Here is a 21,356-nt window from a genome sequence, read left to right as displayed (position 1 = left end):
TGTATAACAGACTCTCAAACTTTAATAGTAAGAGAAAAATAAAAGCATTCCTGTTTATAAAAGATGAACAGAGTATACAGTTATTTCACCAAAGATACACAAATGACGAACAGCCCCAAGCTGTTCACAGATGCTCAGTATCAATAGTCAGGAGGGAATGCAAATTAAAACTGCACAGGGACTGTTACATTCTACTAGACTTGCAAAATAAACAAATAAATAAACAAACAAACACATAAAATAGCAAGTCTTTGTAAGGACCCAGAAAACAGACTTTCATACCCTACTGCAAAATGACACAGAGCTTAGTAAATTGGTAGTTTCTTACAAATTATATACACATTTATTATATAAGCCAGCCTTTCCAAGGCATACCTACAACCTAAAGGAAAACTATACTCATACAGAGATCTGTATTCCAGTATTGAGGATGGCTTTATTTGTAACAAGAAAGTGTTCCCAGGCTGTATAATGGATGAGCATTGCATTCATAAGAAGAAATAGTGCTCTACGGTAAGAAGGCTGGCTGGCTGGGTAGATTACCAGCAAAGGCAGCCTTGTGGGTGAATCTCAATTGCAATGAACTTGCTGATCCTGTTTTTAGAGCATTACTGGGAAAAGAGAGACTAATATTATGGTATCATAATATTTGCCCAAACTTGCACAACTGTGTGATAAGATGACTCTTCCAGCAGGGAAGTTGTACCTTAAAAGAAAATGGAAACACGAATACTGGGAAACCCAAGAGGAAAATAAAGAGATCTTTTAAAGTCAGAGCAGAAATCACTCTAAGCCTATGCTGAAATCAAGTGGAACCCTCTCCAGACACAAGCTGCACTTTTTAATGCTCCCACATCACAGAGAGTAGGTCACGGATGAGAAAGGAAGACACACTCAACTCAACCTTTACTTGGACCTGTTATCCCCTGAAATCCACTAGCCCCACTATACACCTGACTCAGCATCTCCTTACCCCTCTCTGGTACTTCCTGTTTATCAAAGATTCGCATTCACACAGAACACTCACACACACATCTGGCCCAAACATTACAAAAAGAGACATGAGAAAATTTTCCTGAAAATGATTCACCCAGAACGACCACAATATCAACTTGGCAATCAACTCTGATTATCTTAAAGAACTTAAACTAGGAGGACACAAAGTTATGGACCCTAAATCGCCATGGTAGAATAAGTAGCTGTTCATTAAGCCAATTGTCTAATCACCTCTTATTTAGAAACCTTGGAAATAGCCCATCCTGGATAAGGACTGAAGGAAGAACCCTTGTATTAACTCCCTGCTCCCACTAGCAGAAGCCTTCTGACAAGTTTCCAGGTTCTTTTACAGAAAGATGTACATCCACACCCACTTTAAGTAGCTTCTAAGAACATGAACACACTAGCAAGCAGCCCGTAGCAGCAGAAAGTGATTTCTCAAATCAAGCAGGAACTCCCAAGATCCTGATGGGCAGGAGAGAGGAAGTACCTGACCCTGGCAGCAATAAGGGAATTGCACCTCCAGGTTCTCTTTGGTTCAGAAACTCATAATACTCTAAGCAAGGCACAGGAGAGTCCTCACATCAGCAAGAAAAGGCATGTCCTCAGGTCCAAGTCTATCTTGCCATTATACATTTCCATCTTCAAACTAGTTCTGGGAAATCCCAGGTGAGGGACCACCCTGAGTGCCATAGAAGACAGTGGGAAGAAGCGCTGTGAAGAGACTGTTAGGAAAACTCCAAGATACAGCAAGATAAGTGAAGCATAGACACACACACACACACACACACACACACACACACACACACACACCACAAACAAAGCAAAACAATACAACAAAACCCAGCCCAATACTAGGGAAATGGCTCGGTAGGTAAAGGTTTTACCATGCAAATGTGAAGACATAGTTCAGATCCCTAACATCCATGTAGATGCCCATCCATGCGGGATGAGCATGGAGGCCTCTCTGTAATCCAAGAGTTTGGGAGGCTGAGATCCCCAGGACATCTTGTTAGCTAGATTATGAACAGAGTTAGTAAGCTCCAGGTCTAGTAAGCATTCCTGCCTTTGTAAACTATGTGGAGAGTGATTGAAGACACCTGACACAAACTCAGGCTATCTACACAAGAGCACACATGCACATAGGAGCCCACATAGGTGAACACTTATATGTACATACATGTGAAACACACACATAACACACACACACACACACACACACCACCAGCACCACCACCACCACCACCAACAACAACAACAATGCCCAACCACACTGCCTTTTGTGCTTCCCTAAATCCCTCCAAAACTATCAGAGGCTCTGTGTGATACCCTCTCTGTGGTTGAGGACTAGCTCCATCTTCCAATTATTGTAGCAGCAAACTGACGAGGATGAAGCACAGACTAGAACAAGCAGACAGAAACCAAACAGACAAACAAACAAACAAACTGGGCCAGCTTGAGCAAATCCAAGACTACATGGCAATTTAAACATCAGCAACAATAATACTAATGCTATTGAAGATGCAAACGCCCCACACAATGCGCAGACTGTGTGGCGATCCTAGTCTAACCAAACAGAAAGGAATCAGGAGACAGAACAGCTTAATGCAGATGCTGTTCAGGTGCTGTGGAGGAATCAGCACTAATTTTGCTTACCACAGAAAATGTATCTCAGTTACATGGAAAAATTCCCGAGTTGTCCAGACTGAGATATTTACAGATGGAAATTCATGAATCTTGAGTTCACTTTAAAACATTCCAGGAAAAAGCAAACCCACAGGAAGTAAGTAGGAAAATCTTGGTATCTATTAAATATAGATGCCGTGTTCCTTTTGGTATCACCTCTGTTTTATGTACACTTGAATATGTTCATAATAAAATGTGTTATTTTTTTTTTTAAACAAGATGGCACCAGATGTTTTGGGACACACCTATAACCTTAGCACTTTGGAAGCTAAGGGTAAAGCGTCAAGTTGGAGGCCGGTACAGGTGAGACAGTACTGTGAGAACAAAGGAAAGAAGCCGTCATTCATTCCTACATCCGAAGTCCTCACTCTAGTGTCACGGGGGACTTACCCAGAGTTCTGCACTGAAGTCGAGAGTCCCTGAACTAGAAGTTGTTTGTTCTTATTTCACAGGGTGAGCGATGGAGATGAAAGGAGGCTGCAGGAAATGTCTACTAAAGGAGAGTAGAGTTGGCTTTATCAGAAGAAACTCATTAGTCCACCATGGACCACCATAGCCCAGGCACAGGCCAGCTGCCTTGCCTTTGTTCAGAAAAGTCCCCTGAGGGATTCCTCATTTCACTGCTCTGGGGATGCTAATGTAACCAGTAGATGGATGCTAAATTGTTACTGGGATCCCAGAAGTTAATCTGTAACAAACAAGTAGACATTCCAACAGGGGCATGCTAGAGTCACAAAGCCACAGGGTGTCATGGAGATGTCCAGGTGAGAAGTTGGAGCATGGAGCTCCTCATAATCAAACCAGACTCCAGGCAGGCCAGCCAACAAACTGTCCAGGAGTTGTAATTTCTATGAATGTGGTTGAATCCACAAAGGAGCAGGCCCAGAAAGGTCTTCAAAGTCTTAGGGAGAAATGCTACACTTATGAGTTTTCATGATCTTGGATTGCTCTACTTTATGAACTCCTATGTTTCAGTTTTCTCACCAACAAATAGAAAGTGTTTAAAGAACTAAAATGTGCAATTCAGTGGAGTCTTCCCAAGACCCCACCCACACCTGGGGGGTTGATACTCAGTTAATGGTTGGTAGAGTTGAGGGAGAAACATTTACTTCAATGGAGGACCCACTGATAAGGTGCTCATTCTCCTTTAAACCACCCTTCACTTCCCCTCTGTAAACAACAGTCATAAAACTCACTGGGTCATTACAAAATGGAGTTGGGGGCATGCAAGCAGAGACTGGGAAAAGGGAAGGAATCAGTGGAAGAAGGAGGGACAACAGAGGGAAAGGGGGGTGGATATTGTTGTATTTATTACAAGCCATACCAATTCCTACTATATATAATTAACATATAGCAACTAAAACTAAAAACTAAAAAAAAATTCATATAATGTATATAAAGACTCAGAACCATATAGGATGCAGGCCTCAACACAAGCCATAGGAAATTTGCTTGAAAATTAGACATTAGATGCAAACCAAAAACAATGCTCTGAAAACTTAAGTCAGAAAGGATTTACCACCTGGGTAAAATGGCACCCATTTGCAATCTCAGCCATGAGAGGCTGAGGAAGGAGGACCAGAAGCTCAAGGTGAAGCTAGACTTATGTAGGAACAACATGCATATCTCACCAAGGTGGGGACAAAGTAGAATTTTCTAGAAGGCAGCTTTTATTTACATTTTCAGTGAAGTCTGGCCCCTAATATAGAACAAACTGAACGTGTTTGTTTGGGGTGGAGCTGCGCGCCCACTTCCTTCTGTCAGTGTGACTTTGGAAAGCTGCTCAGTTCCTCTGAGCTGTGTTTTGTCTCAGTTGTTGAATAGGAATAATATGACTTGCCATGATGGTGATGATAGCATTAGTATGATAATATGTGACGAAGCGATCTCTGATGCACACAAGAGCCCCATATGATGGCGTGAACTGTGTGGATCCCCATTCCCTAAGCCTTTACTCTTGAGGGCCCACTCAAGCAGCTAGGGTATACATTAACTGCAAACATACCCAGCGGTCAGTCCAGGAGGCAGCTGAGCTGAGCTGAGATAGAGACTCAACCTTGACCAACCATCATGTATGTACTAAAGAAGTAAACACAGAGTAGGACCTTCATCTATCTCACTGTGGCAAGTCCACTTAAAAAGTAGCTGGCCAGTCTCCAGTCCTAAGGAATTAGAATCAGGGGGGTCCAAGTTTTTGACCCTGTGACACAACGTTGTCATCTACAAAGCTCACGCTTAGGAGCTGTGCAGTTTAATCTCTCTCTCTCTCTCTCTCTCTCTCTCTCTCTCTCTCTCTCTCTCTCTCACACACACACACACACACACACACACACACACAAACACACCCTCATTGTTGTGGGCAATGTACTCTCAGGTTCATGTGGCCAGTAAACTACAGGCTGGACACATTTGCTACATTTTGTGAAAAGTACTACAGAATAATAGCAAAAGAATAAAACAGAACAGAAAGTGCAAACTTAAAACGTGAAGGTTGCCTATGTTCTTTAAAACAAGAAATAATCACTGCCCATGCCTTTGTGCATCTGCTGAAGACTTGTTTTGCTTACTGTTGTATTGTGTTATAATTGTATTATTATAAAATTATGTTAATTATAAGTAAACAGTTATTAGGAAACTACTATTAATATGGCTCACTGTCCTGTGCCCTGGGGTACAGCACAAAACATCACAAGCACAGATACTTTGTCATTTTAAAGCTGGGACTTTTCATGTGCATCTAGCTCATCGTCTGCTTCTTTGCTCTGTTCTTCCTAGGGTATTAAATCTACACTCACATTTGTAATGGCTGCACAGGAATCCGTCTCTAGTTAGCACAGCATTGTATCCATCTGCCTTCCTCGTGGCGGTACTTGTTTCTTGTTCTTTCTTACAATAAGCAGCACTGGTAAGGTTCAGAAACTCTTTCTCACAGCGGTCCAGTTGTTTCTTTAGGTGAGGCACTGATGAACCAAGGAGCACCTAATAATGCTCCATGTCCTAACAGTGGTGGGGGAGCTGGCCTTGGTGCAATGGTGGCTAAAGGAGAAACTGTCGGAACAGAACAGAGTATCTCACAGGTCCAGGCAAACAGCCTTTTGCTTGCATTCACCTACCAGTGAGTCTGATCATCCTCCTGGCATAGGTTCCGGATCAGACAGAAGCAGAACTTGGGGATGGGGAATTGGCACAGTGTTATGTGCAGGCATGAGGGCCTGAGTTCTGTTCCTGAACCCATAGCCCACTCACTGGGTGTGCCAGCTTATAATTCCAGCACTGGGAAGACAGAGATGCAGGATTCCGTAGGCTCCTTGTCAGCCCGTCTAGTCAAGTTGACAAGCTCCAGGTTTACTGAGAGATCCCATCTCGAAGAAATTAGGAGAGCAATGGAGGAAAGTACCCGATGTCAACTTTTAGGCTTCTCATGCCCTTGCATGCAACTGCACACACATCAAACATACACATAGACAAAGAGACAGAGAAACAGGACTCATGGTTTTACCTGGAAGCCAGCAGTGGAAATGCTAATGGCCCTTCTGAGGGCTCTCCCAGCCTGCCACCAGGGTCCCTCAGGTGAAGAGCAGATGGACAGAAAGATCAGTAAGCTGGTCTCTGCTCTCTCAAAGGGATGGCACCAGAAACTGACACCCTCCTCTCCCTTGTGAATCTCAATGATTCACAAACAGAATGTAAAGACCAAACATGTAGATACATCCAAGCAATCAAAGTATACATTCAATGGCTTCAAAACAGAGCTGAGTCAGAAAGGGCAGACACTAGGCCAAGAACTTTCCATCAACAAAATACGACACTGGGGGAAGAGGAAATAAGAGACAGGAAGTGCTCTCAGTGGTGGTCACAACAACTCTCGGCAAGTTCCATAATCCATGAACAATGTGCTTACTGGAAACTACAGGTGGTTACTGGTGTTTCCAGTTTACCTTCCCTGACCACGATGTTATCTTGCCGATTTCATGACCTTTTTTCCTCATCTTTCATCCTATGAGTACATACTATCTGCTGAACCCTGTCCTGGGGCCTTCATTATCTTATGCTCAGTCTGAACACACCTTGGCAAATTCATGTTACTTTTATTTGCTATTCTATTACATGATTCAGGTCATATAAAATAGAAGCCTTCTAGTTTTCTCATCAGGACATAGACGAGTTGCTCAATAAGTATTTAATGGCTCAGTGAATAAATGCATACGAAGATATGCCTTCCCTTGTAAGTCCATGGTTCCCAACACATTAGACTCCTTCACACATTTTTAACACACCATCTCAGACTCTGTTCTAAAAATGAGGCCTACATCAAGAATCAGTAATGAGCAAGGCTTGCATGCCATTTGTGTGCAGAAGTACATGAGGCAGAGTAGCCTGCCCTGGTGAGAATCCCATAATCCAGCATCTAAAAGGTGACACCCAGCTCTGCCTAGGACTTCCAAAGGTGACTTCCAGACTTGGGCAAGAAAAGGTACCAGTGGGTGTTGACTGTGCAGGGTTGTTGCTCCTTAAAATAAGCACCACATGCCCCACACCGCACACTCTGACTTCCTCTTCCATCTGTAATTGGAGTATTGAACTAGACTTTACTACTGAGGATTCCAGTTCAAATATTCTACTGCCCTAGTGGAAAGAACCAGCAGGAACTGACAGAAAAAAATTAAGTAATGAAGGTACAAACTACACATGTCAGAGAATGACGTATGCCTTCCACTCAGCTTTGGCAGTGACACTTGACTTTACATAAATATCCCAATTGCTTGGACAAGTTTTAAAAGTGCCAATATGATTCCATCCCATTTGCCTGAGAGCCACGGACTAGGTGGTTTCTTAGTTTTAAGGGAATCTGCATTCACATTCTCGGTGTGTGTGTGTGTGTGTGTGTGTGTGTGTGTGTGTGTGTGTGTGTGTGTGTGTGTGACAGATCTCTGCTCAGGACTAGAAGGAGAAATCACTGTAGCTGAGTGGACAGAGATTACTAGGCATTTTCTTTCCCTTCTGCCAAGAGTGATTGCTTCCCAAAAACATGTGATGTTCACTCCCTGGACTAAGGCTACCTGTTATCCAAGACCTGCATGTCAGTGCTACTAAGGGTGCTGGTGAATTTTGCCATGTTCTGAAGATTTTTAACAACTGTTCTGAGACTCCTGCATCTGAATTCAAGAAGATACAGAAGCAACTGGGACAGAAAAGTGTAATGGGCAAAGTCCAACGGCAACCTTTGGTAGAGCCAACTGAAACTGCCAGGCTCTCTTAGGGGTGTTGATACAAACCCTCAATCCCAGTGCTTTGCAGGTAGAGAGATAGGTGAGTCTCTGTGAGTTCAAGGCCAGCCTGATATACATAAGTAAATTCCAAGTTAGCCTAGGCTGTGGAGAAGCCCCTGCTTGAAAGCAAAGAATCCAAAATTGACAGGCTTCTGATACATCACATAGGGTGAAGGAAGTGCTCAGCAAATCAGTTACTGGCAAATTAATATTGGAGAGTAAGCCAACACTTGGTGATTTGGAAGGTTGCATCCTCTGACCCCAATAACTCAACAACTAGAGCCTAAGTGATTTTTTTTCTGGACAGATGAGCTATCTTCCATTGATCATCTTCAATTTCCTACATTTAGTCTCTCTCTTTCTCTAGACAAGATCTGAAAATCTGTCTTCTAGCCCATAAAAATCAAAAGTCTATTAACTTGTGTCACATAATTCATTAAAACAAAACCAACCAACCAAACAAAGAAACTTTAAAAGTTTTTTGTTAAGACTTTCTCTCCCCTGCTTCACCTTCCCACATGTGTTTCTGCAGAGTTAAAATTGGTAGGAGTAGAGTCAAATACTATCAGGGATTTACTCTGGACTGTCAGTGAGGTCTGGGGCAGGCTACTTCATCCATGTGTGCATCAGTTTCCTTACCAGATGGGAAGCGAAAGAGTGTGTCCTGCCCTGTTGAATCTGGAGTAGGGATGGAGGGGAAGAGTATAGGTCCTATGCTTTGTGCAGGACTATTCAGAAAAAGGCAAGGATGTCCTAGCTACCTTTAAAAAGATATTCTTCAGCCATGCTATCAAAAAGAACATTAGCACACAGATCGTGTGTTCAGGGCATTAAACACACGTATCATATCCATGTCACATTAATTAGACAGAAGGGGTAAATCATGTATTTCCCTTCTATCCTATGTATAAAATATGCCTATAACACATATAAGCACATATGAAACATGTTAACAACATAGATTAAACATGCATAGACATGTTTACAGCATATATGAACATGCATAACACATGTTTAAAATTTGGGCTTGCTAATACAGATTTGAGAAATTAAAATGTGGTAAGCTTGGCTTACCATAGTCAAAAACTAAAAAATAAAACAAGTCTTAACTATTAAACTAGCTGGCAGCTTGTAGGCTTGTCACAACTCAAGTGCCTGAAACCATTGTTTCAACTTTTGGCTTTTATTTATTTATTTTTGTCTCTTTTGTTTTTAGACAACATCTCAATATATAGACTATGAGGTCCTGAAAGTCACAAAGTAGCTCAGGCTAGCCTTGAGCCCATGATCCTCCAGGTGTGTGCCATATGGCTTCTTCTGTCTTTTAGAGAGACTAAGTAAAGTGACTTCAGTTATATTCTACTTTCCTCTCATGGTAAGACAACAGTGAGCCCAGAGGCCTAGAATTCTACCATTGTCATTGATTACTCTCAGATTATAAGCACCTATCCTTATCTTTTAGGATTCCCTCTAGAAATAATACCTGTAGTGGGGATGAGGACAGGAGACAGCATCACTCTGAGCAATCCTGCTACAGATGGAAGATGAAGCTGACAACTCTTTGGGGAGCTTTTAAAGCCACTCTAAGGTGGTCTTAGTCTTGTATGGAGCTACCAGAAAACTTTGAATAGCTGCTTGCTTTGTTGATGCAGTTTTTATTAAGACAGACAGAAAGAAATGGTTCCAAAAGCAAGAAGTCAATGGACTTAAAAAAACATTCTACTAAACACCTTAATATGCAAGAACAATAGGTAAGGATGCTACTCAGTGGTAAGCTATAAGTAGGTGAAAAACAGCTGGGCCTAGGGGTCAGGAAGAAATGCTGAGACCCTGCAGACTGAAGCCCACAGACAAGCACTAGCTTCCCTGGGGTGCTCAGGAAAATACGTCTCTAAGATGGACCCACACATCAGCCCCAAATCCGTGACGATCTGTCCAGGAGTGAAGTTCAGCATTAGACTTAGAGTGTAAGGATGGGACTGAAATCTATTAAGAAGCTCACAGAACCATTCTTGGATTTCCTAAAACCACAGGGCATTAGTCAAATCAATAAAAAATACACAGCAGGTTTTGTGAGTTCCATTATAAGATTAAAAAAAAAAAACACAAACAAAGCAAACAAAAACCTTTGCAGCATGCATAAGTTACAAATGTGGAATAAAACCAAAAGTGAAACCAAATGAATAGAAGAAATGAAGAAAACACAAGCGAATTGCTCATTGAAGTCACAGGTTCAGACTCCAGCTTTGTTCTAAGTATCAACAACTTCAACAGAATAGGAGGCTTTGTCCACAGATGGACTGGAGTCATTGCTTTCTGACCTTGAATCCTGACTGTAAATTCTTAGCTGTGCAACCTTGAATAAGTCACTAAACCTCTCTGTAGTTTCTATCTTTACAAGGGGCTATACCTACCTTACTGGGAGAATGACTAAGTCATATTATATGAGCTGGTGCTCTGCAAACAGCAAAAAAGCCACTGCCTTCTTGCAGCGTGGCATAAACTCATGTCAACATTGCATCTGGATTTAGCCAAGAAGCAAATACCTGAGGTATCACAGGCATGCTTTCCTGTGGAGGGATCCCTCTGAGGGGTGCTGCGCCTATAAATAACGTGGGGTTTGTTTTGTTCCTCTTCGTCCTCTTGCTCATCCACGGACAGCAGTGGTTCAATAAAATAATCTCCATCATGAGACCGGAATGTGCCCATCTGTGAAGAGAGAAACGAGTTTCATTTAACACAACTCAGCCAACAGAAGGGACAAACATGACCCAAAGAGTGAAGTGATTCCAGGGAGGAGCAGGGCAGTTTGTTGGCACCTCCCTCTGGGGTGGGGGCAACAGAAACTTCTGAGGTAGCCTGGGGCAGTCCTGGCTCATCTCCATTCTCTGCCTTAGTGAAAGCTACTTCTCAACTCACCTGTTTTTAATAGCTAGCTTTTCCTTAGTGCTTAAGTTTCAAATCTCCCAATGCTACAGGCACCTAAAAGAGATCCTGTGGAGCCTGAAAAGTCACAGACACCAGTGCATAGCTGAGAGAGAAGACAAAACCCTCTTCTTCACATTCACGAGGTCTATACAATTCCCTAAAGGTAACCCTGACGCATGGGCTCTTCCTGTTCCCTTAAGGCAGAGTGATATCGGAAAACCACTGTTGTCATGGGCTGCTACTTGCACGCCCAGCACCACACCTACCCTCCTTGAGCTGCTTCCTTACTGGTCAGTTGGAGGTGAAGTTCTTAAAGGTTAAATGAGATAATGCCAGTCGTTTGATTTGCCAAGTTGGAGAACCCTCTTGGGCTCTGAACTGACCAGTGGGTTTTGTTGTAGCTCACTGGTCTTGGACCAGTTTGCTCTTACCAAGCACTATGAACAAACACCTTGCAAAAGGCCATACTCCTGGTCCCCTTTCTGCACAGCTACAAGGTTTGCAAATGATTCACAGTGCCTCAAGTTCAAACCATTTAATGTTATGTGAATATTCAATGTACCGAGTCTCAGAGGAGACATAAAACTGTTCTCTCTTTACACACGGAAAATAACCTGAAGCCTTATCTCATTCCCTAGTCACAAAAGAAAAGATCACCCCTGAATATAAATATGGGTACCTGTACCATCATCTTCCAGAGCCAATTAGAGTCAGATCATTGACCTGTGTCTTCTCTCTGCTGAACTACACCAAAATCCCTGGGGTCAACTCAAGAATCAGAATTTTAATGAGCTTTCCTTCCAGGTGTCTTATCCAGGAAAATACATGTGAAATGCCAGCCAAGGTACTGAATACCCAAAACAAGGAAGATCAAAGCAGCCCAGGAGGAAAACTTTTTTCTGATGAGATTCCTAGTGACACACTGTATTTCCAGATTCAGAATTTCTAGGCTTGATATCTAGAATCTGACTTTTTAACACAGCTCCTCTCATGACTCCAGCAGAAGTGAATTTTAGTGTAAGTCTGTGACAGAGGGCCGGGCACCGGAGAAGCAGCAGTTACTACATTCATGTCACGGAGGCACCTCTGCCTGCAGTCAGTGTGTACCTCTGGTGTCTTAGAAGCATGTGAAGCCTGTGGGACAGTAAAGGAGCCAGGGCGGGGGGAGGGGGGCACAGACATGAAGTGATTTGCCTTAAACTCCTACAGAGCAGGTGTTAGTGCTGACTTTATTTCAGTGTATGAAAAAACAAATCCAGTCATTCTCTTAAGTAATGTAATTCCAACTTGGTCACCTATGACCACACGGCCTAGGAGAGGATAGTAGTTCCCAAGGCCCAGATATTCCTACATGCAACAAACCTTTGAGGACTAGGCTGTTGTTCCACAGAGCCCCCAGCAAAAGTTCAATAAATGCTAACAATATGGAGACAAAATCAGTTTTGTTGCTGGGTCAGAAATAATCGTTGGGATCTAACTATGATTTTGGAACAAATACTATGTGGAAGACTATGGAGTCTTGTGGGGAAGTAGAAATGAAACAGATCCTTTCAAATAAAAAGAAATGTAGCAATGTAGCTCAATGGTAGAGCTCTTGCCTAGAAACACAAGACTTCAATTATCATCAACATACCAACACACACATACATACACACACATGGACACACACAGGAGGAGGGGAGGAAAAATATATAAAACACAGGGAATTAAGAGAGAATTTAGAGAAAGCATAAAGCCAAGTACTTGAAATACAGAATTTTGTAAGAGAAAGCGGAGATGAAACTGGACCCTAGGCTATGTGTAAGAGGATGTAATGTCGGGACCTTATTCTCAGCTGTGGAGTTTGATATTGTTCGCTAGGCTATGAGGAGATGTGTAGACTATGTGAACAAGGGTGGTGGAGAGATTCTGAAGCTCACTTATTGACCTGTTACTGGTGTGTGGCAGGGCTTGAGAGAACAAGAAGCTGGGAGGTAAGCAGGTGGGTGCAGGTCTCTCTCAGACCCTGATCCCAAAGAAAACAAGAAAACAAAGGTGAGGTACAGACATTCTCTCAGCACGGGAGAGCAGTGTATGAGACGGGATTCAGAAAGCCTGCTAAGTGGAGCTGCGGGCACGGAGGTGTGGCTGTGGGGTCACTCCATGAGGGCAGATTTCCTGGGCAAAGTGGGGAACGTCATTACACAGGGCAGGTATAGGAATGGTAAGGAGTCTTGGGAGCAAATAAAAGTTCCAGGAAACAAAGAAGGCAGGAAGCTCTGAAGTGGCTAGAGACATAAAAACCCAGTTTGCTTATTTTAAAAATATGTAGCCCTCTCCTTCGCCCCTTTCCCCCAGACAGGCTGCAAGTTACATGCCATGTTAATGGGGAAGTATACCCCAGAGAGTCTTTTCAGGGCCCCGGTTCTCCATTCTCAAAGAGACCACATGCACTGTGTTACCATGTCAAACCACCAATAAAAATTAAGGACCTACGCAGAAAAATATTTATACAACTGCTAGGGCCACTCGGATTCCACCGGTGTAGGCGGGGAAAGAGGAGGAGTAAAGACTGTTTACCAACGAAGTACACAAGCAGCCCTAGCTAAGATCCAGGAATTGGAGGTCCCTAGCTTTGAATCGTGGGGTGCGCTGATTCTCTGGGATCGGCCTCAAGACTTTAGCCTAGGCCAACCTAGGCAGTAACCTCTCAAAGGCTGGAGCCACTCTAGTGTCCAGGCCCAGGTTGGAGGCCGTGATGACTCAACGCAGCATCCCCTCCCCTTGCTAAACTGCGGTCTCCGCCCACTCTCAATCAATCTCAAGGAAGCACTTTGGGCGCCAGGATTCCGGCACTTAGCTGGTGGGTAAAGGGGCTCATCCCCTTCCCTACATCCCACCTTCCCTCCTCCTAGTCTTCCGGAGAGCAGAGCTCCTGCAGGGATCCAAGAGCAAACTCTTGGTAGTCGAAGAAGGATATAACCTCCAGACCTGGATTTTAAGACGCAAGAACCAGCCAGCAAATGTGACAGCCGAACACGCGAGTGAGTACCCAAGTCCCCATTTAGAAAGAGAGAAAGAGGATGTGTGTGTCAAGGGGAGAGGGTAAATGCGCCAGGGGCACAGACTTTTAATAGCCAATTGTGCGTAATGCGCGGTGCAGTGAGCTGGGAGAGCCAGCCGCGGGAAAGTTTCTGCGTCATACGCGCGTGGTAGAAACGCACGTCGCTTGGGAAAGTGAAGGACTACCCTAGTTGGGTCCAGAATTATACAAGACTCTCAGTTGTCAAAGGGATTGGGGACCGATGTCTTGTTAGTCCCAGTGGAGGGTAATAGAGGGGTCAGGAAGAAGAGGGTTGAGGTACTAGGATCTTGCACTAAATGCTGCCTGTTTGACAGCGTCGCATGGTATCAGGCGCACCCAACCTTCCTAGAGAAACGTGCGCTATACATTTCCATTCCTGCATTTTGAAACAGCCACAGGTTCTAGAATAGGGCTCTTCTTAAGGCTATCTCTCCATGCGCTCTCCCACTCCTCTAGCGCCTCCAGCCACCACGCCAGCAGGGTGCAGAGTCGGACTGCCGTGCACCACCCCTCCCCCCCACTTCCAATCCTAAACACCGCCTTAGAGACAGGCTCCGCCCTCACTCCCGGCTCTTAGAGTATTTGGCCCACCCTTCCTTTCCCGGGACAGGATCGGCTTCCCTGTCAATCTGGTTCAGTTTCAAAATTCCTTGACGTGATAAAAGGCTCCGAGAGGAAAGAACGCCGGGACACTAGGTTGTGTAGCCGCGTCTACAACCTGAGATATTCCAGAGCGCCAGTAAGGGTGTCCAGGGATTGTCAGTTTACATCCCTGACTCAGGACGCGCCAATGAGGAGTTGAGTCGCCCAGCGCTCAGCTGCACGGCTCCAGAGCAGCCAAGTTTGCTATAAGAAACCACAACCCCAGCAACTTTCTGAGTGTGTAAACCAACATGCAAACTACTCTGCAGTGTTGGGCTGCGTACAGCAAATCCATCCAATCCAAGACATCTCCAAACGATACACGACCCTCTGGGAACAGACGTGTACACTCTTCTCGAGTGTAAGAGCCCGCTCTACGCCGGTAGACCCCCAGTTCCCCGAGACCTAAGCCAGTGTTGCTATTTAACGCCAAAGCATAGACTCGGTAGGTTCAGACTAGGGTGCAATTAAGTCTTAAAGAAGCAGACGAGGAGGCGGGGAGGAGGGAAGGGGCACGCGCCCACTTACCATTCCGGAGCACAGGCTGATGACCGCAGTGTGCTCAGACTTGGTATTGACATGACCTTTGTAGAAACAGTGCCTAAGTTCCATTTCCTCCTCGGAATACTGCTTGGTCTGGTTCACCCCTGGCTCTCCAAGGAGGGTGACAGTGAACAGTGGAGCGATAAATCCGGTATGGGCGGTAAGATTAAATAGAAACTGCTGGCCAAAGGCTGAGAGGCGGTAATGCTCCCGGGAAGAGGTAGAGGAAGACGACGAGGAGGCGAAGGCAGGCCAGGGGTCAGAGGCAGAGTTAATGCTTCGTCGCCTTCTTTTGAAGTGCACGTTCGTGGGAAAGGGTTCCCCGAGGGGGTTCACTCGGATGGGAGACGCGATCTCATATTCGCTCAGACTCTCTAATAATTTCACTGCAGGGAGAAACAGAGGCAAATGAGCTAATCATTCATTTCCCCCGAAAGTTTTAATTTAAAAAGAAGATGGGGGGCTTTGTCCTAATTTATTTCGCAGCTACTTCGAGTCAAGTCTTCCACGCTCCACCACTGGATAAATATTTGTTGAACGCCTACTGTAATAGTAACAGCAGAGAACTAGGCGAGGGGCTGAGAATACAGCGTTAGAAGTCAGACAATGAACACATCTAAAAACATAAAATAATTACAGATTCTGATAATTATCCTGAATAAAATAAAAAGTGCCCTCTCTGGTGAGCCAAACTGTTAAATAGAATTGATTTGGAACAGGAGATAAGAAGGGTAAAAAATCAGGTAAAAAGAACCGGGGAGGGGGGCTAAAATTCTTGCAGTGTTTCCCTCCCTAATAGTTGGCTAAGGATGACCAGAGAAGGGAGAGGCTCCAAAAGGAGAGGTAATTCTTTCTAGGAAAAGGAGAGAGGCCTTTACTGCGGGGTGCCCGCCCCAGAGCGTGTTCAAGGAGGTGGCAATGGCGTGTGTGGGGGGCGTGGGGAGCGGCTTGAGGGTCCAGAGCCATGTTACCTTGCCTCGGGTGCAGCCTGTCCTTGCGCACGGCCGCCGCGGAGTCAGGGCTCCTCATCTCAACCAGGTCCGGCACCAGGAGCGTTAGCAGTGTGGCCCAGGATACTAACTGCATGGTGCTCCTCACCCCTCCCCCCGCTTCTCCCACCCCCTCCCTCCTGCCGGCTTTGGTGGCTGGCGGCGACGCGAGGCAGCAGCCGTGGAGAGCGCGCGGAACCCCGAGCCCTGCCGCCAACTTTTTGACTTTAGGAGTCGCTGAGGTCCTGCAGAGAGGGTCCCGTCTGCGCTCGGCTGAGCAACGCTGCCGCCTGCCGTGAGCTGAGGCGCTCGGGCCGCAGGAGGAGGAGAAGGAGGCGGAGGACTAGGGCTCGGCGGCTCCGCCGCATAATGTCCAGCCTGCGGGCAGGAGAAGGCGCGGAACGTGCGCTCCGAGGCGCGCCGGGCGCCCTTTGCTGGCTGAGTTAGCCGAGCCGCTTCTTGAATGGGGGGCTAGGGGGCGGGGGCCCCCGCGGGCGCTCAAATACCCTAGGTGCACGCCTCCAGGAGGAGGAGAGGGGAGGAGAAAACGGGGCAGGCGGCCCGCCTCCTTGCAGATCCTGTCCCCTCCTCGGCCGCGGGTGCCAGGACTCACCGCTTTAGGCCCCTCCAGCTGCCGGAGACAAGAGGCCAGAGGCGCCGGCAGCGCCGGAGCAATCGGAGCAATCGGTGGCTGCCCGCATCACCTCCCCGAGGTGGGGTTTTTAGAGACTCCCTACTACGGAGGGAGAGCAGAGAAAGTTCTCTCCCCTCGGTGGCGCTCAGCCACACACCCCGACTCTCCTTTACGACTTTGGTCTCTTGTTTGGAATCTCTCCCTCGCCAGGTCTTGGTGAAGGTCTCTTTGGGCCCCTGTCCCTCTCCTCCGATGGTCTCTTCCTTCTCCGCTTTCCCCTGAGCCTTCTCCATTTCCCTGTTTCTGCCTGCTCCCTTCATCCTGCCCCGTCTCTTTCCATCACTCCACTTGGCATTCCTTACAACAGAAAGTAGCCTTGCGCTATCCCGATCCTACACTTGATCACTAGGAACCAGATTTGTCACCTGAGCTCCACTCTCTACTTAATTGCCCCAAGTTAAGAGTTTTAAAGACAGGAATCTATCTCAGTCCTGTGGTTCCAGCTGTGTTTCAGATCCGCAATTCCCTGAAAGTTTCGCAACAGTTTAAACCCAGGTCTTCCCGGGACTTCTGTCTCCGTGGCTAGAGTGTCTACAGGTTTCTGTAGGTCCCTCCCCCCGAAAGGTTAAGACGCTTAAGGTGCAGTTGTTGGGGGGGGGGGGGGCTTGTAAGCCTCCAACTCTGCCGGACATTTGAGGGGAAGGGAGTAGGGAAGGACTGTGGAGCTGCAGGTCCTGGGGAAGTCACTCTAACCTCCAGGGATTTCTCAGTCACTTCCGCTTGCTTTCAGCGGTAAAGGATGTGAGCAGGGAAGTGGCTCCAAGTGGATACTTCAAGTAATTATCATCTCCCTCCGGTCGAAGATGAACATTTGGAAGTCAGAACTCCAGAAAAGGAGAAAGGAACAGAGGGAGAAGAAGAAGTAAAGAAGAAAAATTGCTAAACCGTGGATTGTTCAAAAGCACCTTTACCCCTTAGCTCTTGGGAAGGGAGGATGCACTAATTCAAAGGGAAGGGAAAGGGCATTTTCAGTAACTGATATGACTAAACAAATTTATCATTGCCTAAGTTTCCTAGAACCGGAGTTCTCTGCTGCTTGGCCCGCCATATCAAAGTGCCAGCAGAAAGCTGAAAACAGTGAGCTGGGAGTGCCACCCATCCTGGAAACAATGATGTGTACAGTTCTGATGATAGCGGAAAAATGACTTGGCAGGGTTGCCATTTCCTAAAGATCTTGCTGATCCAATTGGTTAGGCACCACTGCCTCTGCAAACGTCCAGGCATCCGGTATCCCTGTGTGGGTGTGCACTTGAAATCGCTCTGTGGAGGAGGCTGAGACAGGAGGCTGGAGAAATCTAGACCAGCCTAAACTACACAAGGACCCTGTCTCAATGTAAAATAAAACAGCAAACAAAAGAAGCAGATAATTTAAAAGGTGCTCTTTCAACCTTGAATCTTCAAAATAACTCACAGAAGTGAATGTCTTCTAGCGTGTCATCTTCCTTTTCTTGAAGTGTTAAAGATCGTGCTTAATCATTATGTTTGGGGGTTGCTGGGAGTTGAGTGTGAAACTCGGACCTCTACTCACAAGCCTAGCGCTTCTGAAAGTATCTTCTACTCGATTTTAATTCAAACACCTCCTGATCAAGAGATGTTAAGCTCACAGGCATTATTACACAAGGCGCTCCTTGGTAAGAAACACTTGCTGCCCTTACAGAGGTCCTGAGTTTGGTTTCCACTACCCATGTGTGGATGTTTACAACGGTTTGAAACTTGTTTCAGGAGATCCTACAGCCTCTTCTGGCTGCTCCCTCAGACCTCTGCACACATATGTGCATAAGTGTAATTAAAAATAAAAATATCTTTAAAATTACCACAGGGAGAGACATTTTCTCCTGTATAGCTTCACCCTTTTGCTTTATGTCTAAAACATTAAGTTCCTCCTCTGTTTGTAGCTGATGGGGGGAAAAGGAGCCAAAGCACCTGTTGTGACCTCCTGAAGAGTTGGGGACCATAGGCTTATGGATTTCTTACCACCAGGAAAGTGCTTAACTGTGTATCAATGTTTTAGCCAACCTCAGAAGGTACACATATAAAAAAATCTTATAGGAGAGAAACATGTTTCAAATCGAGAGAGAAGCAGATAAATGAGTTTGGTAATTCAGGTGTTAATCTTAAATAATAATTATTTCATTGCACATCTGCCACGTGCTAATACACTACATCTAACTCAATTTTCCTAATAGCTTTATGAGACAGGTGGCATTAACTATTTTTGCAGATTAAAATACCAAGGTGAAAGAAAAATGAAGTACTCTGACAAAAATTCTTGGCTAGTAAGTGATCTGATTCAAATTGTTGTGGAAGTTTAGTCTAACTTCATAACTGTATGTAAGCTGATGTGCTGGTGTTTGTGCCTCAAATCCTACCTAGTAGTAGGGAGGCAAAGGCAGGCCCATCTCTGAACTTGAGAGCAGCTCAGTCTATACAGTAAGCTCCAAGTCAGTTAGCGCTATCTATACAGTGAGAACCTATCTCAAAAATCAAACGATAAACCCAGAGTCATTATATAACAAATAAATGATTGGTTAGAAATGTAGCTAGGTTTGGAGAAGGTGACTAATGTCCAGAAAATTGTTCTTCAATATTCTATTCCTACCCCTTCTCCCCCCCACCCCTTCTTTCACCCCTCCTCTCTTTTCCCCAGTGTTGGGGATTAAACTATTAAACTCCAGCCTAGTACATTCTTTGTTGTGCTATACCACTGAGTCACATCTCTGGTCCAGAAAGGGGCTCATCTTGAACTCACGCTGTATCCCAGGCAGGTCTTGGGTTTTGTACATGCCATTGTATCGTGTCATCTTCAAGAGTAGCAGAAGTTAGAGGCATAGGCCACCACTTTGGCTCGTTTTTTCCTAACGTGGAGTAACCATCATAAATATTTCCATATCTTCTCTATAGCATTCAGACTAGTCCTGCACATAGTATGCTCGAAAGTCCTGGACAAACGAATCGTTGAACACACCCTTCACCTTCAATGCACACTTGTGCACACTGAAGAAAGAGTCTTGGAGGTTGATTATATAAAGTGGTATTAAAATTGCCCCAGTCTGAGAGAGAAATGTAGATTTTAAGCACTGCCCTTCCCACCACCCAATGTACACAAAAGTCTTCTCTGAGTCAGTGCTTTCTGAAGTCATTTTGAGTTCATAAGAGAGACCGTTGTTAGCCAGTTTTCTCAGTCTTTACTGGAATTGGATATTACTGTGGGTGAAAGTGGAAGCCTTCTTTGGCCGATTCTGCACGCAGATTAGGTCCCCGAGGAGTGCTGCTGGCAGTGGGGAGCCTGGAAGATAGAAATGAGAAATCACACCATAAATTATTCCATTTGCTGAGACAAAGGCCAATGAAAGAACAGGAAAGAAAGAGGGAACAGAGATCTCACTGATGGAGAATGCCCACACCCAAAAGATACAAAGAAACCAGGAACCATAACGTCTTGTCTCCTGAAGGGGCAGCAGCAAGAGATGTGAGAAAAATAAACCCCGGAAATTGTACTGCACTGGGTTCTGGTGAATAAGGTTCCTTCCCAATGAGGAACGGATGTTGGCTAAACTCCACAATCCCATGTATTACCTGTTGGGAGTCACAATTTTATTTTTAAATAAAATCCCCCTACTTTTTTTATGTGTATGTATGTATGTATGTATGTGTGTATGTATGTATGTATGTATGTATGTGTACCAACTGTATGCAATACTTGTGGTGGCCAGAAGAGGGCATTAGATCACTGAGACTGGAGTTAACAGAGGTTGTGAGCCACTGCCATGTTGGTGCAAAGAATGGAACCTGGGTCCTCTGCAAGAGCAGCTGGTGCTCTTAAGCAGTGAACCATCTCTTTAGCCCTTCGAACCACTTATTTGCAGGATGGAACTGGGAAGAAACGATGTCATCCTTGTTTGCCATGTGGTTAAATGACTTGTGCATATCTTTTAGTGTCACAGTTACTGACTTCAAGAAAACTGCAATGCTAAGAGTATCTTCTTGTACAGTGAACAACAACATTGGATTCTGGGTAACCTGGGATTCACTAAGGAGATCAGGCTGCCCTGGAAGTTGAAGCTGACTGCCTCCTAAGACTTGGGGTTTCTAGGTGGGCGCCACTATGTTTGCTAAGCCCCAAGTTCTTCCTTTGTGCTGTTTATTTGGCCTTAGAGCAACCTGACTATGGAGTTTTTGTTTCCTCGTTTTACTCATGAAGAGAACCAGACATGTACTCATGAAGAGTACATGGCTGAGCATCTCGTAACTAAGAGTGCAGAGTAGGCATGCACTCAGCTCAGCTCCAAAGCTGCCATTTCCACGATTCAGTGCAGCCTAGTGACATGCAGATCTCTGTCTGATAGACCACCGTCTTTCAGCCCTTATATCTAACCTGCTAACATGATGTGAACAAACAGTTTATTCTTCTATTGAGTTTTGAAGAGCTTCTACTGAGACCACCCCAAAAGGTTATTGGTCTGGTGTGTGAGGTGGCTCTTTAAGACACCGGTCAGGTCTACAGCCCAGCTGCTACCTTAGCATCACCAGGTGCTTCTCATCCT

At 45.2% G+C, this 21,356-nt stretch overlaps 1 protein-coding gene across 1 annotated transcript in view; it reads right to left on the bottom strand.

Moving 5' to 3' along the window:
- The window catches only part of ADAMTS9 (ADAM metallopeptidase with thrombospondin type 1 motif 9), a gene marked incomplete at its 5' end in the record, with an annotated part of 164,561 nt that extends 148,346 nt beyond the window's left edge, over nucleotides 1-16,215 (bottom strand). Inside the window, 3 exons of the mRNA XM_080913845.1 lie at nucleotides 10,499-10,661; nucleotides 15,115-15,515; nucleotides 16,101-16,215. Of these exons, the coding sequence (XP_080769971.1) occupies nucleotides 10,499-10,661; nucleotides 15,115-15,515; nucleotides 16,101-16,215 (679 nt within the window). The remainder of the gene's footprint in view (nucleotides 1-10,498; nucleotides 10,662-15,114; nucleotides 15,516-16,100) is intronic.
- Nucleotides 16,216-21,356: the final 5,141 nt, after the last annotated feature.

The sequence above is a fragment of the Micromys minutus genome (assembly GCF_963924665.1).
Source record: "Micromys minutus genome assembly, chromosome: 3".
Lineage (NCBI taxonomy): Eukaryota > Metazoa > Chordata > Mammalia > Rodentia > Muridae > Micromys > Micromys minutus.
Note: the sequence above shows the minus strand (reverse complement) of the source record. Positions and strands in the feature narration are given on the sequence as shown.